Genomic DNA, 18,393 nt, shown 5'->3' with positions numbered 1-18,393 from the left:
GTTTTACAGCTGCTGCATTATGTAAATCTAAAACTAAATATTTATTATAATTACAATAATAAACTCTTCATACAAGGGATGCAGATCTAAATGCCTCAAAACTGAAAATGCGACACATTAAAACAAAAGCAACAAAATTAGACAATAAAAAAGAAAGTAGATGTTAGTAGAGGCAAACAAAAACAGAGCCAAGCAAGAATAATAAAAATAAGTGACTTAATAAAGATAATAATAAGAGTGACATTTGTTAAAAGCCGGTTCCTGGTTCAATCCCAAGAGGGAGCCCTTCTGTGCGGAGTTTGCATGTTCTCCCCATGTCAGAGTGGCTTTTCTCCAGGTACTCCAGCTTCCTCCCAGTCCAAAGACATGCAGGTTGGGGATGGGTTAATTGGTCACTCTAAGTGTGAATGGTTGTCTGTCTTTATGTGTCAGCCCTGCGATAGTCTGGCCACCTGTCCAGGGTGTACCCTGCCTCTGACTCAATGTCAGATGGGATAGGCTCCAGCCCCTCCTCAACCCTCAAGAGGAGAAGTGGTTACGAAAATGGATGGATGTTTTTAGCTACCATTTAAAAAGGTCTACCAAGTCCACATCTCTTTTAGCTCTTGGAGTATAGGTTACTAAATCTGCACTGCCTGTTTTATTGTTAGTGTAACTGTGTGAATATAAAAACCCTGCAGCAAAAGATGAGAGGAGTCTACAGTCTAGACTGTATGTTTCAATTCATAAGCTGCCCCCTGCTGACTAGAAGTGGCTGATGTGCAGTATAATTACCAGGATTTAATACCACACTGACCGTACATGCTATGCTGTGCATGATATCTCAGTCAAAATTCAGTGAAGTAACCTGCAACAGACCCGTGGCTAGAAAGGAGACACTCCATGTGACATGCAGGGTGGTATACACAAAGACAAAAGATCAAACAATACAACTTTGCATTTTAATTTATTTAAGTATAAAACTTGAGGAACCATAAAACAACTTGAACAGCTTTTGACAAAACAGTTAGCCATCTATTACAAAATGTACACCCAACCATTTAAAATATAGCTAACACTAATTCTGTAATAAAGAGAGCCAAACATGTTAAACCATGTCAAAACGTTCGTATTATTTAAAAGGAATAAAAGAGAAAAAAGTTACTTAGGAAACAGACAAAAAAAGCAAACCTATCTATTTATGACAAAACACACCCAAAAAGCCTTTGCCTTATTACAGCAACATGTATTAGTGTCAGACTTTAAATCCCTCTTACTCAAAAATATATATTAAAAAATAAAACCCAATGCATCTTTAGCTGAAACTCTTTGCAGCCTCTGTAGAAAATGCATTGTTATCTTTCCGATGTCCCTGGAGTGAAATGTTGATAAACTCTGAGTTAAACTTTGGTGTATTTTTAGTGGTTTTGGCCGACTTTCTGATGTTAAGCTGAAGTCCCTCCACGTGCCTGCAAGAAATGGAAAAAAAAAACAATCATATATTTACTCTCCTTCAAACCACAAAACAAAGTACTGGAATCACACACAGCCTGGCGGTTAGCTTATTTACTTGCTCTGAATAACGTCACAGGCATGAACCCAGTTTACGCTTTATGTTTTGCTCAAGACTGTTCTGTGCTTGCTCTCCAGCTGGACTGAAGCAGCTTCCATACAATATGGTGAGAAGACTACAAAGATTTTCCAACTCACCATGGGCTTCATCTCTCGTCCATCTCCATCACCAGACTTGTACAAACCCTGTTTTTTACTGTTCTCAACATATTCCTAAGAAGGGAGAGACAGAGTTTAAGAACACTTATTTTAATCTTTTTTTATTTCAGAGAATATGTATGTTGCTGTTACAAGAACAAGAATAGAAGTGTCATGGTATGGAATCAGAAAGCATTGGGTGTTGAGGGAAAAATGGTGCTCAAAGTTCATAATGTCAATGCCAACTAGAAATACCCTTTTTGGATTTCATCTTGTTTTTCCCGAGTGCCAAATATTCACATCTGAATTTACACAAAATGTCCCCTAGTGTAAACGTACATCAATATCAGTTTAAGTGTATGCTATATTTAGAATATTATCACCACTAGACCTTACTGTCAGACAGCAATTTCCACCTGGGAGCTGAAGCCATTATATTGATCTCTTAAAAGCCAAACTCCATTGAGAAAAACAGTGATTTAACTCAGGAGGCACTGGTCTACTGCTGTCTCCATCAGTTATTTTGTTTATGTTTTTGTGTGACTTTGGCGTTTTAAGGGGTTTGTTCAGATTCACCAAAGTCATACAACAACACAAACTAACTTACTGATCAAAGCAGCAGCAGCTCCTGTGCTCAGGGACCTTACATTACTGTTTTTCTCAATGTGTCTGGTGACTTTGAAGAGCGCATAGATGGGTAGCTGAAGCTGTTAAGGTAAAGGACTGCCTGACTGGTAAAGCAGCAAAAATACTGATATGAAACCGATTTTTTTTAGGTGGCTAAAATAGGTTTTGCTGCTGACCCCCATCCACAGCAGTAGATTGCTTTGTTTCTGTGGCAGTACACCTGCCTGCTTCTCCAAACCATCATGGTACAGTAGGTAATGCACTGGTTATGAATAAGTACCTCATATACCTCCACTTCAAAAGATCTGAACTTTCGCTTTAAATAACTTGTATGTACTACTTTAGGATTAATCTGTTCGTATGGGTTGTTATTTGTTACATCATTAGTCATTAGCCTTTATATCCCTTTACATGCACTATCCTCTTACCATTAAGGCCTTGTCCATGTAGAACTCGCGTCCAGGGCTGCCATCATTGTACTTTGTGTCCACAGCAAAGCAGAGGAAGAGAACGTCCACCACATTCTCAAAGACAGAGAGGAAGCAGTGAGCCACCAGGAAGGCAAACAGACAGACGATGAGGAGAGGTAGGACCCACACGGTGTAGTCCCGCTGGTAGTTCAGAGCCAGGACGCCGGCGAAAGCTGTACAGGAGACTACGAGAATCTGAGAGTGTAGATAAAAGAGAAGTTAAAAAACATTAAGGTCAGTTTAGTTTGGGAAAGTATCTCAGATAAAACATTGTTTTAGTGGACAATAGGCCTGTCACAGTAACTACCTATGTTGGACAATATATAGTCACAGATTTATGCCCCAATATAATAACAGTATAATAGCATAATAATAAAAGCACACCCTTGCAAAGAGCAATGAACTTTCAGTTATTGGAATATGAAAAAAGTACATATAAAATTATAGTAATTTTGTAGGAGTAGCCCAAAAATACTTTGAGACTTTTTTTTCCTCCAACATAAACAAAACCAAGTGATGCCTCTTGCAACTATTAGGCAAGCTTCAAGAAGCTCTAAGAACACAGTAGTTTCCTCTTTCATCCAGCCGCTGTGCTGCAGTCGGCTCCCGGGGATGGACGGCCTGGGAGCCAGTTCACTGGTGGATTTGCAAAGTGGAGGATGAAGTTGTTGAAGGGTAAAACTACAAACGATGCACTGAATTGCTCGTTGCCAGGGGTTGCCAAGCTGACAACTATCAGGACAATGACTTTTCCATTCCAAAAGTGCAGCTGCAGCTACCGGTCAGCTACACTGCGTCGTCTTTGAAGTGTTTTTTTTTTTTTTTTTTTAATTTCCGGATTGGCGCAAAGAGGTGAGGGAAAAGAAAAAAAAAAAGAAAAAAAAAACATTCTTGGTGACATTCTTATATAAACAAACACGCATGTGAACACAACAGGCAATATAAAGGTCATGTCCATATATATGACATTAAGTCGATAGCATAGTTATCTTGACAGGCCTAGTGGACAATAATAAAGAACATGTCTCTGTGCAGTACCTTTCCCAAGAAGAGAACAAAGTCGCCCACAGTGTTGATTGCGGCCACTCGGAGGGCATTCTCCACCAGAATAACGAAAGCCTCACGGGCAGAGGTGCAGAAACTGGTGCTGTTGATGGCTGTCGCAGTGTAAGCATTCTGAAATGAAGCAATACAAACATGTACACTGTAAAAACTTGTCTCCACTGTACAGTATACTAAATTTTCCCCCTTTACCAACCTGAAATTACTTACTTGATTTAAGTATGCAAGGCACTTCTCAAGACACCACAAACAGCAGACACAAGCTTTCAGCATGCAGCGAGCGCAGGCGTTTTCCTGTGAGAAAAGACAGACATTACAGGATAACAAACCAATTAAAATGTGTGTATTAAAAGTTGATAATGTCCACTTACCAAAGTGTCTACAGGTATCAGACACTTGAGTTTAAAGTGTTTTAAGATATTTTCAAAATAATTTTAAACCAAATTCAGGACTGATTTTTACACAAATGATCTTTTTCTAATTTAAGCATTGCAGGTAAGTTAAAAGGAAGGTTTTATGTTGGAATATGGTTATCATTAATCTACATTTTGCCATTAGGTAAGTGCAAGTATAAAGTAAAAAGGCAGTATTAGGTTCAGTGGGAGGTTTAAAGATTTGTAACATCAGAAATGTGGACTTTGATGTAGAAAAGATGATGAAGTTAAATGATGAATGATTAAGTTAGGTAAAGTTTGTAGCAAGTAAGATCTTGTGAATAAGAATGTGTGACTATTTAATGACTTACACTGAGGTGTAATATTTCTGAAATTGACTTTAAGACATTTTAAGACTTTTTTAAGGACGTGCAGACATCCTGCTTCCAGGCTCAAAATTAGACCATAACAGAGTTTGCAGCATTTTTCAATAAACTTTGCATAAATGTCACAGCTCACCTTTCCTTTGAGCTGGCTGTGGAGATATGTTAGGATGAGACGAGGGATCTTAACAAGCGTGATGATGAAGGAGCCTTTGGCCAGAGTACCCAGATGGTAGCGGATGGCACGTAACATTGAGGAGAGGATGGGGGTTGCTGGCAACTGGGATTTATTCCTAAAGTTAATCAGATAGAGATAGAGAGAGAGAGAGAGAGACAGGATAGACTTGAAGTTATATAGTCTAAAAATAGAATAATCAAAAAAACATGACAGCAAAGACAACACAAAGTCTTCCATGTGATGAAATACAAATTACTTTCTGTCACTCCTTTCGTACCTGGTAAAATAGTAGGTGACCACAGCTCCAGCGATGGTCATCTGCTGGAACGCGAGAATAAACTCACTGATCCAGATGAGACCCACAGCATGATACCACACCAAGTACTGAAGAGGCCCCTGCATCTGATATTCAACTACACCTGTAGAGTTGTTTTTTACTGGCATCCCTGTGAAGGAATATGAGCAGGAGGTTGGGTCAGATCTAGCACTGTTCACTCAGTGTCATTTTACACAGGAAGTGTTCGTGTGTATTGTACACAACTGTATATTTCCTTAATAGTTTTTAGCATCCTATCTGGAAACCATTGCAATAAATTGCACCTGTCTGACTTTTACTTGTAATTAATGTATGTCTGCGCCAAGCTACTGAGCTGACTGACTGCCCTGTCACAACTGCTTTTCATGAACATTAAACACAATACATAAATTGGCTGGAGACCAACTGTGTGAAATGCACAGTAACATATACCATACTTTATAAACCGGAAACTTGTATTTTACCACATTCTTTTCTCACATTTACATTGTGCAACGTTTCCTCTTTGCACAGCAATTTTCCATACCTCAGAGAGGAAGAACGTCAAACAAGTCCAGATTTTTTTTCTTTTTTAAAAAGTACCTGTAAGCCTTCCCTTTACAGACATGTCTGTGTTATGCTAGTCTCATACAGTTTCGGGCAAAACCATGTAGTTTGTTGCCTGCAGTACAAATGTGTATTTTTGCCCACTGTATTTGAATATGTCTGCATGCTGGGGTTCCTAAACAGTATTAAATTACATAAATTGAGTATGACTAGAAAGCTGAGACTCTTGTGGATTCAATGAGCCCAACTGTATTCATGTGTAATGATGTTAGCCCCTATAGTAGCCATTTCATTGTATTGAGGCATTTCTTTCCCAAATTGACCTCACTTTTAGTGACCTCAGGGATAATCCCAGCCTCATGAAATGTTATGACCACAAACTAGAGACCTGGAGCACACAGATGATGTGGTGGCTTTCATAGGTATATTGACAACAAGGGAGATTCTCAGCACTTTGTAGAACAGAAATGCTCGCTATCTAAACACTAAGAAATGCAAAAGATATTTTTCTGTGGTGTTCCTCAAGGTCCCCGATGTCTTGTTGTGGTATTTTGGTACCATTTAACTAATTCTCAAGTCATAAAAATTATTTAATGTTGCACCAAATCTATTTAACAAATGGTATCAACCAAAAAAATTACTGCAACAATTTTTGAGACATAACTGAGCATGAAAATGGCCATCATATATGTTCATCATAATGTTCTAAGCCACTATACTCTAAATTTTCAAAGTTGAATAGGCACCAAAACAAAATACGTTTATTTTTTTACAGATTTATAACAAGAAAAACTTGACACACTGTGCTGCACCTCAAATGAATCTTCAGATTCCCAGCTCTCAGATGAGGTATACCCCTACTATGGGACATATATTATTGACCTGCTATCACCCCATAATGATCCCCTGTTCCTCCTAAAAAAGAAAAAAATGGGTCTCTGGGAGGGGGAAGTGAAAGAGGTTAACTAGTGTAACCAAAAGATACATTTTTGGAAAGCTTCATTATAGAGTATATTTTCATATAATATATGGTAAGACAAGATTTCACTGTGAGCAACTAAAATTCAATGTCACTGAAATAAAAACTACCACATTAATATGATTACAAACATTTTAATATTCACCACTATACATCCATAAAATAGCAAACAGAAAGCAAGAAAAGGTTTTGACTTTGTTTGCACTGGCCTTTTGTTTTAAATACTTCTTTGCAGGAATTTAAAATCAGCTGCAGAAAAGAGAAGTGGGAGATGAAGAGAGAAGTCGTTCTTTGACTCCATCCTCCCACATCACGAGACTGGCACAAGATTCCAAATGTGGGAGTTTAGTCATGCCTCAAAACCAGGACAAAATGTCACAAGGAACAAACTTAATATTCTACTTGTTTGGGAACGCTACCGCTGACACTGATGCTGCAAACTACTGTAGTCTGTGTGCTGCACAGATAATACAAAACTATTCTGAAGCATGTATACAACAATTTATCATGCTAAATTACAAATGCAGTTTTGACAAACATCCACAGAAATGAACAACCAGTGCCACCAGCCTTTGTCTCACCTGAAGTCCCGAGAGCGAGAAGCACAGCAATCCAGTAGACCCAGAAGAGCATGAGGCAGAGGAAGGTCCAAAAAGGTTGCAGGGCCAGCAGGGGAAGGTGGATGAACACTTTACCAGCCACGTGAAACAGGGAGATGGTGAGAGCCACACGCTTCCTCATGAAGAACATCACCAGCAGGAGAACCACCTGGAGTTTTATGCAAAGAATTGTGATCTAATGAATTCACTGAAAGGAGCTGCAGAGATGGACATTTCCTGTCATTTTAGGGAACAGTTTTACAAAAAGACACAAGTTTAACCATCTAACCACACACTGTGTTTTTTTATTAAGTACTTTGTGAAACTGTAAAAAACATGTAAACAGGATATCAACTATCACCAAATGCATGCACACATGCGGTACCTATGCTCTCAAACATACCGTGAAAATCGTAGCAACAATTGCATATATAAGCAGAGCCTTAACATTGTCTGAGGCCACTTCTTTCCCAAATACTGATAAGGTGTTACTGTCAAGGGCTTTCCTGTGGTCAACATAGAGCCACCAGAGGACGGCTGTCCCACCTGCAAAACATCAGAGCAGAAAAGAGTTCAAGTATAAAACACCCTGTGCTGTTATTTTGTATCAGTGTGATGTAACTGAGTTAAACAAAATGAAATATTAACATATATTACAGGGTATGTCAATCACAAAATGGTCTTTTTCACATCAACTGCTCACTGTGTGTTGCCTTGATTTTGTGGAGAAAACTGTTTTTCTTGCATGCCTCCACTGTGAACGGAGAATCCCCCTCAAAAAGCTAACACTCTTCATGAACTGAAATAAAGTTTAAAAACAGCAAAACTATATTAAAACATTTTTTAGCCAAAATTAAGGCTGTACCTGACTCGGAATTATGCCGTCAAATCAGATTTGGTTGTTCAATTCGAATATCGAATCTGTTTGTTCCTTGTCTTCAATAAAGACTTTCAGAGTTTAATGGGGTTCAGCGTGACGCTCAGTGACAGCAACAGGGATATAGTAAACAAGCTAAATGCTCCAACAACAGACGGGAAATGTGCACAACTTTTTCCGCAGACACTAGATATGACACAAAAGCCAGAAACTGTGTGTTATTAAGTTGCTGTGACATGTAATTTCACCACTTCTAAGCAGAGGGCGGAAGATTACGTTATCTCAGAGCCTTACACCGACTTTGCACTGGATGTGGAAGCACCGTTAAGCATGCCGATTTTCTAGGGAGCGCTGCCCGCTTGCTTTCGGCACCCATGTTAACCGACTGGGCTGTTAACAATGGACACTGCTCGGTGCCGAGCTCCCTGGCCAACTTGCTATCTGCAGCAATAGATTTAAGTATCTGGTCTATTTTTTCCATGAGCTGAAAGTGAATCTGGCAAGAAAGCACACTGATCATCGATTCTGAACAATATAGAGGATATATTAGATATGATATAAATGATCTGACTATAATAAATAATAAAATATGCATCCTACGCTTCCATGTATATGTCCGCTGTGTCTAAACAGAGAGCGCAAGGGACAAGTGGACACACAGACACACACACAGAGACAAAGCTCTATATGTGATCGCTTAGATGACTAGCAGAGAAACAGGCCTCTGGTGTGAACAGTTAGGCGACTGCTGACGGGCGGCTGTGCGACAATTAACAAATCAGGAAGCTTCTGCATTCAGTGCGAACCCGGCATTGCGCTGTGAAAAGTCTCTCCTCCTCTGGCCCGCTGCATTGTGTCCACAGCTGCCTGTACCAAAGAGCAGCATGAAAGTGAAGAGCACTCACTCTGCTGTAAAATCTGGGGACCAAAACATGCCCAAAAGTACGAGGAGGCATGCAAGAAAAACAAAGTTTTCTTCATTGAAACAACATAACACACAGCAAGTAACTGATATACAAATGGTCATTTTGCAGGTGAAGTATTCCTTTAAAATGTCTAAATTGCTTACCTATGGAGCCGATGACTACTAGAACTGTTAGAATCCAAACCAGAACCTTGGTGATATAACGAATGACAACCATCAGGATCAGGGACAGGACTGAGAAAAAAACGACAAACATATGAGTATATAAAAGTTACATCATGAAAAGTGCTAATTTTATGATCTATATCCTTATGTATATATATATATATATATATATATACATACATATTTACAAGGTTTGATAAAATATTGCTTTATCTTAAATTAAAATAAACACACTGAACACTATAACTGCCATGTAATTGAGCCATGGGTTTATCATTTAAACAGTGAGTGAATGAGATCAGGCCAGACATCCCATTTGTGGAGACTGCTTTAAATCATGTAGCCTTGACAGTCTATGCCACCAAACAACACAGATAAAATAATTGAGAAAAAAAGATGTCTCAAACTGACATGGGATCTGTCTTTTCTGCTGCACCAATGGGAGGAGTTAGAGCAGACCTTAAATTAATGCCTGTGGGCTAAACTTCAGCGGATACAATGGCTGTAACCACTCAGACATTTCCTGTTATTTTTACGACAAAAATAGCTTCGCTTCCGAAAGTTGCCTTCCTACTGAATCCTCATGAGCCATCCTGTTGGCAGTGCAGTGGGAGCAGACAACAACAATAACAACATAAAACCACACCAGTTGCTTGTCATCTAATAGAAACAACTAATGATTCACTCAAAATATCTACATGTATATTGTTAGCCAGATGCAACCATGTGTTATACCTAAAGCCAGCACACAGAGGCCCATGATGATCTCCTTGCTGGCCATGACTCCAGCGACGATCCGCCGCAGCACAGTGTTGTCACTGACGAATGTGATGAATGCCTGGGCGAATTCAGCATAGCAGCCAACATCCACAGGAATACAGCGGTGGAGCACTGGGATAGGCTTACTACAGACATGACAAAGATGAAGAACACAGGTTAGTTTTTTTTAATGGCAAGTCTTGAAGCAGAAGACTATGGACTATAGCACTACATCTACAGTCTTTACTTGGTCCTGGAATGTGTAGGAGAATGTTACAGTGCACATTTGTGCGACATTTTGTTTTGGAATTAACCAAACAAAATTTCATTTTTATAGCATCAAACTATTTAACCAAACTTATCAGAAAAAATGAACACTTGAACATCAACGTGATACAAACTAACTAAAATGACAAGATTTTAATGTGTAGTTTGAGTTTTTAGATTGGCCTATGTCCCATCCGCTTACATGGAGGGAGCTGTCACGCCATCCATCTTTAACTTTACTCACTGGACCAGTGATCTGTCTGTCCATCTCCCTACCTCTCATTCCAGCATTTTAAAGGAGGTGTATGTGACATTCTGAGCATATCTATGAGGGCTGGAGCCTATCCCAGCTGACACTGATAAAGAGGCAGGGTACAGCCTGGATGGATCGCCAGACTATCATACGGCTGACACATAGAGACAGACAACTATTCACTCTCACACTTACACCTGGGGGCAATTTAGAGTCACCAATGAACCTGCATGTCTTTGGACTGTGGAAGGAAGCCAGAGTGCCCGAAGAAAACTCACGCTGACAGGGGGAGAACATGCAAACTCTGCATGGAGGGCACCCCCCTGCCCAGGGTTTGAACCCCCCACCCTGGGTTTACACCAGGAGCCCTCTTCCTGTGAGGCAACAATGCTAACTACTGCACAACCATGCCATCAATTCATTTCTCAAAATGTTGATTCTTGATAACAATGAATTTCTTAGTAGTGAAAGTCTTCACTGTAGATATCTGTAACTTAATTACAACTAGTCGACACCTTACCATTGACTTCTATTCACACTCAATAACAGATATCTGTAATTCAATTTTGACTTGTTCTATTTCCAAGTCAACATATCCATAATGTCATTTCGACTAGTTGCAATACTAATCAATCATATCAACAACTTCGTTCTCACTTTTCAAAAATGTTATTTCTTGATATCAACAATTCAATTCTCACTAGTGGCAATGTTCATTCTATATACAGGCAACTGTTCTTACATTACCGATATCATAAATGATATAGATATCTAAAATTCAATTCTGACAAGTCAAAATTAAATTATTGATAGGGTGGCTTGGAATTCTGACTATGAATGTAATTTCAGATATCTAGAATTGCATTTCAGATATCTGACACACAATTGTAACCAGTGAAAATTATTTCTACACTAGTAGCACTCCAGGGTATATGCGGGCACATATTTGAGATATATCTACAGTTGCTTTTATAATTTAATTTTAGAAATCAGAAACTTCCTAATAGTCAAAAAGTAATTGTAGATATCTTTAATGACATATGTACATATCTGAAATAATTGTGCTATTTGTAATTGTTGCTCTTAGTAGTAAAAAAGAAAGCACTGATATCTATAATTAAATTAAAGATATCCATCAGTTTTAACTCGTCGAAATGTCATTTTTACATGTGAAAATATATTTGTAACATGTCAAAACTGTTCCGTGGACATCTTAAATTAACATTCCAACATGTCGAAATGTCATTTTGACCAGTGAAAACTAAATTGCTACAAGTCAGACCTATTAATTAAATTTTCAAAGGGCTTGCCAAAGGTAACTGCCATAGAGCACAGTGCAGAGCAGTGGCAATTAGCCAGCCAGTGGGATACACACATGCACTAACATGCACACATAGCCGTCTACAATGACAACATACAGAGAAACTCATATTACAACACACACAGAGGGAGCTTGACTTCGTTCTCTGCACAGGATGCCATTAGTCTGCTACATCGTTACATAGCAAATAGTTGTTTGCTGCTGTTTTATGCTCTGAACGCCACATACAGCTCCTTTAATTCAAACCTAAAGGATTTGCAGGATTACCTTGGTACAACAGGGAGTTTGGGACATTTAGTAAATCTGTCTCCATGGCCCGTGTATCTTGTAGGAGTAATATCATAGGAGCAGAGGTGAGATCCTATCAACAGGAAAACCAAAAATTAGATTACAAGTTCAGAATATTTAAAATGTGTCAGCAAGTAATTATAATGTCATCAATTTATATCCCATTAAGTCCAACATTTCTCATAAACACATGGAAATATCAGTAAACAGAACTCTCTCACTTAAAGGGTATCTCTGGTATTTTTTAACCTGGACCCTATTTTCCCATTTTTGGTGTCATGTGGAAACAGTTTTTAAAATTGGTCCAGTATTGAGAGAGAGCGCTGCAGCCAGTAGCGGTGAAACAGGCTGCAATGTAACTACTCAGGTCAGGTGTGTCACATCAATGTGTGTCCAGTTTAAGTGTTTAAAAGTGCTCGTTTTCCCACTGACAGGCTCAGATTGTTATTATTAGTGTGTGATGACATTACGGAAGGGACCCTACAGAGAAATGAAACATTTTTTTATAACTTTGGCTGATTCTGTCTATTTTGTCTACAGGTCTCGCTAAAGGGGAAGTCTTGTTCTGAAATCTTGCAGACTTTTTCAGAGTGCCAAAATTAGCCACAACATTTAAATCTTTTAGAGAACAGCGAGATGAGCTATCTATACACTAACACAACAAACTATTACTGGCATTTCTCCCTCCAACTCTCACTAACTTTTCCATCGTTTTCTTCCTGCAACAAGTCACCTTCACGAGATTTCAGAATGAGACTTCTCCTTTAGGGAGACTTGGACATGAAACAGACCAGAAAAAGTGAAAGGTACGGAAAAATGTTTCACTTCTCTGGAGGATCCTTTCCATAATGTTGTGAGACATTTGTGGTAACAATCCTGTTAGTGGCAAAAACAAGCACTTTTACTGGATGTACCTTGACGGGGCCCACATGCTGTACTGAACCAATATCAAAAATTGTCTCCTTTTGTCACTTAGAAACCAGAAAAACCATGGGAAAGTAGGATCCACCTTTTTCAAAATATTTTTTACTTCTGTTTTTCTCTCACCATTGTTCAGAGCAAACTGCTTTAAATCACTGTAAGACGTGAGTTCAGCAGCAGGACATTTGGAGACACACAGGGCAATAGACTTGATCTTCCTGTTAACTAAGTCAACGTTGCAAGGGTCCAGAAAGAACACATACCTGATAGGAAGAAAGAATTCATGTTCATTAACTGTTAAATATTAAGTGCTGTCACACATTTACCCTCAAAATAACCAACTATTTCACTTTGACAAAAAAAAAATCTGTATATTTGGTTATTACTATGCCAGTTGGGGCTGTTCTGTCTGGGCAGAAAATGAAAGATGGTGACATTTGCTACCCTGCCACACAGATCCGTCTTTGTAGCCGAAACGCCTTTTATTCAAAGCCTCCATGGGCAATCAGCCCATCAATAAAGCATGACCCATTGTTCCAGTAAAACTGGGCCTACAGGCTGCATGCTGATGGAGAGCTACTGCCCAAATGGAGGAATAACATCAAATACTTCTCACATAAATTATGACAAGGAGAGAATTTGTGACAATTCTGTCCGGGTGATAAAAATACACATTAACCTCGGCTTTCTTAGTGCCAGAAATATGCCCTTAAACTATGCTTTTCATTCAGATATGTGAGGAATTCAAACAGCAGAGTACAGTGCGAAATTGAGTCAGTACAGCTCTGTGTTCTTGATATTAATCTACGTGAGCCCTCCGACTATGACATCTTCTTCTCTTCAATTTATGATAATGAAGTTGCTCAAACAGACCTAACATGAGACGTCTGTTGGTAGCTTCTACAACTTTTGTGTAAGAGTGAATTATTACGCTGCTATTTGGAATGTGTAATTTTCAGGTGAAGGTAAGTACATCACGATCTGGGCAGCTGAACCTTATCAACTATCTAAGCCAGAATGGGAGGTAAACTGAAGTGTTTACAAATGCAGTATCCAGTTGTTTGTAGCAAATTAGATAAGGATTACATGATGCAATCCTTGCATGCACACAAGTAATGCTGAACGCCTCTTCTCTGCCACCAACACTCATCTACAGAGGGCAAAAGAGGTCTTAACATTTCTACTTTAATGTACTGCAGGTAACTAAATCAGAACCAAAACAGAACAAATGAAAATACTTCAGGGACATCAGGGATTTGCTGCTACATATTTTAGCATGAATTTGTTGTAAATAAACTCCTATGTCTTACATTAAGTCATCTAAAAGAGAGAGAGAAAAAAAAAATCAGACTAACTTGTTTTCCGTCATGTCCCGGCCGCTGAGGGGTACCCCCTCGATCTTGGTGTTATTCTTGCCACATGTGTTGCCATAACTGTCATATCCTGAGATAAGCCTGGACGCAGCTCCTGTGGCGATGGGATAGCCACAAATACACAGCTGTGGACGACACAGATTAGAGCAGATCATGTTAACTATCTGCAGGATAATATAAAATACATGGCATTACTATGTCAATAATCAGATCGACCCATGCACTCTTCTTTAGTAGGTTATGCTTGACAAGAATCTAGAATCAAAACTTGAGTTTTAATTTGCCAGGATGTAGTTTGTGGTGCTGTTAAACTGATTTTTTGTTACACTAACACATATTTCTAATTACTTGTCCACCCTTTATATGTGTTAGGGTAAACAATCTTCAGTACAGCACAATGTAATTAAACAGCACCACAAACTACTAGGGATGGGGGGAAAAATGATACAGCATAGTATCGCAATATTTTTGTGTGGCAATATCGTATTGTCACATAATGCCATGTATCAATTTTTTTCAATCAAATAAATCATTAATATTAAAAATACAAATTAAGGTGGTCTACTAGAATAATATTATCAATTGCCTTTTCAGTCCACTGGATACATTTTGCTGCAGATAAAATGACTGAAGTGAGATGAACGAGCTGAAAAAAAAAATCCTGTTAGATAAAACAGTTGTTGACAAAGTTTTTAAATCGCGAAACAATATTACTGCAGTTTTAAACGTGTATGCTGCTCATTGCAATAAAACATATTGTCATATATTGCAATCAGGGGTGTGCCATATTATATTGTTCATGATAATACTGGCATAATTGTTAATGTTATGAAAAATTCATATTTGCGATATTTAGACTTGTTGACATATTGAATTCTTCTTAAATTAATAACTTTTTTTCTTTTTTTTTACTAATTTGTGTTATTGTCAAGAATATTGTTGCAAAAATACTTTGAAATATTGTGATATTAATTTGGGGCCATATTAACACCCCTAATTGTGATTTATAACCCTTTTTCAATGGCAAACTATGTCGAAACTAATCTATCAGCTACTTACATAGTTTAGAGGCATTTGGCTGATGGCTGGTGCTTATTTCCAACCCTGTAGCCTACACAAATACAGTTCCCAAAAATTACCATAAAGTTAAATCAACCTCTTTGTAAAACGTTTGAACACAAATTGACTATTTTACCTCTGGTGAATGACTTAATGCTGCTGCATTCCTATAGTTACTGTATTAGACTGCATCAGCTTTAGCCGGGTGGACATGATAAAATGGAAACTCAGTTAAAACTTACCATCCCAATACAAAACACAGTGAATATGATGAGCCATGGGATGTCCGTGCAACTGCGCTCCTCCAGCGGTTTCCAGTCACGTTTGCTCTGCCAAGGCATAAATAAAGGACAATAAGAGAAGACACAGATAGCTTTAATTCTGTTTTAGTTGCGGTTGCTGCTGCTGCAGTAGCTCGCCCGGTGCTCCACAATCAGCAGACAAACCACTGTGTTGTTGCTGTAAAACAAAATGCTGCCACTGACTCAAGAAGTGACGCTGTCGTTACACACGCTGTGTCAAACTCCTCCGCGAATTACTGCCATAGTTTTCAAGTTTTAAAGGGAGCCACAGCTGCCATCCTGCTGCAGCTAACTTACCTCGGTGCTGGTACAACATCCCATTTTGAGCGACTTCAGCTAACTTTGACGAAAACTAAACTTTCAAGTTCGTTTTATTCGGTTAAACTTTTTCGGCTCATTTCCCTTTCCTTTTCCCTTTCTCTTTTCTTTCTACCGTTACCTGCAAACCAAACAAAGACACAAATTACACCTTTGTTTGGGACCTGTTCAATTCAAAAACTAACGCCCATTTATAAAACTCCCTTTGAGCTGCAGGTAAACACGGAAGAAGTCAAATGTCTTGTGCTGCCTTCAAGGACTATCAGAAATATCAAGTTCTAACTGAAGACATACAGCAATGGTGGAGATTCAACACTTTGCAGCTGTTGTTGTCATCAAAGCCTTAAAGTAACATATTGATCTTTGCTGCTGTATAGCAGGGGCGTCACAGAGGGAGAAAAGTAGAACTGATTACCCGGGCCCAGTCTCAAAAATCCTGGGATGAAAAGTTTGATTTTGTTTGCAATTTTTGATGTTTAAGTAATTAATGCCATAACTAAATTAAAATTGGTCGAATACTCACAAGGAGAGAGGGTTTGGACTCAAAACTGTCCCACTTATCTTTTGAAATGGCTAAAACAGCAAAATATTGGGATGATGCAGTAGATAAAGCACTCTGGATGGACACTGAATACAAGCTGTACTCACCATGTAATCCTATTGTTGCTTTATCTCAAACAACAAGTAATATTACAAACCCAGTCCTCCATTCAACAGATGTGTGGATCAAAGTCCATAAAATGTTAAAACTAACACATAATTTACAAAGTTACTCCTCACTGTGGCACAACTCTGCAATCCGTATTGGAAAAAATACTGTGTATTGAAAGCAGTGGCGTTCCTGTGGTTGATGCACCATTGGTGAGTTGTTTGAGGATCGTTTATTTCTTTGATACACTTATCTGGTTGAGGGATTTAATTTGGTAGGAAAAGGACATTTTTGGAAGTACAGATAAGAAGTTGTATTATGTCAAAGTCCTACAATATAGCTGATAACATAACTGCAAACTATCCCAAATTACCACCAGAAAACCACAAAGCTTCACAATTGTATAAAGTAACTAACTCCCTCCTGTATGATGTCTCCTAATGTAAAATTGATTTGGCAAAGGGGCCTTAGGAAAGAAACTGATGGTGACAGATGGTCTAAAATTGTCTCCAGATGTGGTAAATATGTGAGAGAAGTGAGGGGCAAGCTCACACAATATAAGGTACTGCACTGATATTATCATACACCTTTACGTCTCTACAGAATGAAGCTGTTAAATAACAATAGCTGTTGGAGATGTAAAACTGAAATAAGAACTTTCCTGCACTGTGTATGGGAATGTTGTTCAGTCAGGCCGCTCTAGATTAGAGTCTTAGAAATTTTAAGTAGTTTGGTTCTGGGGGATCGGTCGCAAATACCAAACATATCCAAGTGTGCATTTCCTGTGATTATTGTGGGTCTAATAACTGTCTGTCGAGTTATTCTAAGACACTGCAAGACATGAGTGTATGCTCAGTATAAATGCCGATCAGGAAAAAGAAGTATCTCCTTAGGACCCGATATGGACTCATATCAAAATGGAAGATAAGCCTACATAATTATGAACTTGTTCTGTGACTATGTGACCCTGTAGAGTGATGTATGAGGACATATGCGGGACATGTTTTTGTTTGTTAGTTTGTTTTCTTCTCTTTCCTTCAAGACTAATTTGTCAGTTTTTTTATGCACTGGAGTCCACCTTCATATTATAAAAAAATATGTGCCTTGTATTCTTGTATGTCCTGGAAAATAATATATGTATGCCATGTACCAAGCCTTTCAAACCAATAAAAACTTGAATTATAAAAAGATTGGTGGAATAAATCAGTTCACAGACTAAACTTTGTATGAGGCTCTCTGAGACCCCTCTCACCCCCAAATGGTTTAGTCCACCCCTACATTGGGATTCACCTCTAATTGCAGCTAGAGCCTGAGTGACTGCTTATACTGGTGGAGCACCAACGTACACACTGTCATGTCTTTCCCCAAGAAATGGAAATCGGGATTCCAAAAAAGAAAAGAAAGACAGAAAGGAAGGAAAGCAAAATGATAACTGATAATTAACCCCTGTTATGACATCATTTTTTATATAATTGCTTATAGCAACTCCTTTTCATTTGTGCCAACTGAAATGTAGAATTTCTTCTCTGGGCTTGCTTATCTTATCATACTATATTTATAGACTTCAGGCGCATGGAATTACTATTTTTGTCCTACAGTATATATTTCACAATATCAAAGAAAAATACTATAGTCTAGTCCCACATGCCCACAGACTGAAGCTAGTATGACATGAAAATGCCCGCAACTCAGA

At 38.6% G+C, this 18,393-nt stretch overlaps 1 protein-coding gene across 1 annotated transcript; it reads right to left on the bottom strand.

The window, feature by feature from the left end:
• Positions 1–929: 929 nt before the first annotated feature.
• LOC126390802 (choline transporter-like protein 1) lies at positions 930–16,285 on the bottom strand. The gene is made up of 16 exons (XM_050045268.1): positions 16,031–16,285; positions 15,674–15,760; positions 14,355–14,497; positions 13,126–13,262; positions 12,058–12,151; positions 9,926–10,095; positions 9,170–9,259; positions 7,627–7,769; positions 7,206–7,392; positions 5,061–5,229; positions 4,742–4,898; positions 4,059–4,142; positions 3,825–3,962; positions 2,745–2,981; positions 1,690–1,764; positions 930–1,448 (listed from the first exon to the last, which is right to left on the bottom strand). The coding sequence occupies exons 1-16, from the start codon at positions 16,052–16,054 to the stop codon at positions 1,425–1,427; spliced, it is 1,959 nt and encodes a 652-aa protein (XP_049901225.1). The 5' UTR covers positions 16,055–16,285; the 3' UTR covers positions 930–1,424.
• Positions 16,286–18,393: the final 2,108 nt, after the last annotated feature.

The sequence above is a fragment of the Epinephelus moara genome, chromosome 5 (assembly GCF_006386435.1).
Source record: "Epinephelus moara isolate mb chromosome 5, YSFRI_EMoa_1.0, whole genome shotgun sequence".
Taxonomy (NCBI): Eukaryota; Metazoa; Chordata; class Actinopteri; order Perciformes; family Serranidae; genus Epinephelus; species Epinephelus moara.
Note: the sequence above shows the minus strand (reverse complement) of the source record. Positions and strands in the feature narration are given on the sequence as shown.

Excerpts from the sequence above, each read along its gene's own strand:
- LOC126390802 (XM_050045268.1), bottom strand. The coding sequence starts at position 16,054 with ATGGGATGTTGTACCAGCACCGAG. Across the intron at positions 10,096-12,057 it reads AAACTCCCTGTTGTACCAAG|TAAGCCTATCCCAGTGCTCC; the intron begins GTAATCCTGCAA and ends TCATGTCTGTAG. Across the intron at positions 1,765-2,744 it reads ACATGGACAAGGCCTTAATG|GAATATGTTGAGAACAGTAA; the intron begins GTAAGAGGATAG and ends CTCCCTTCTTAG.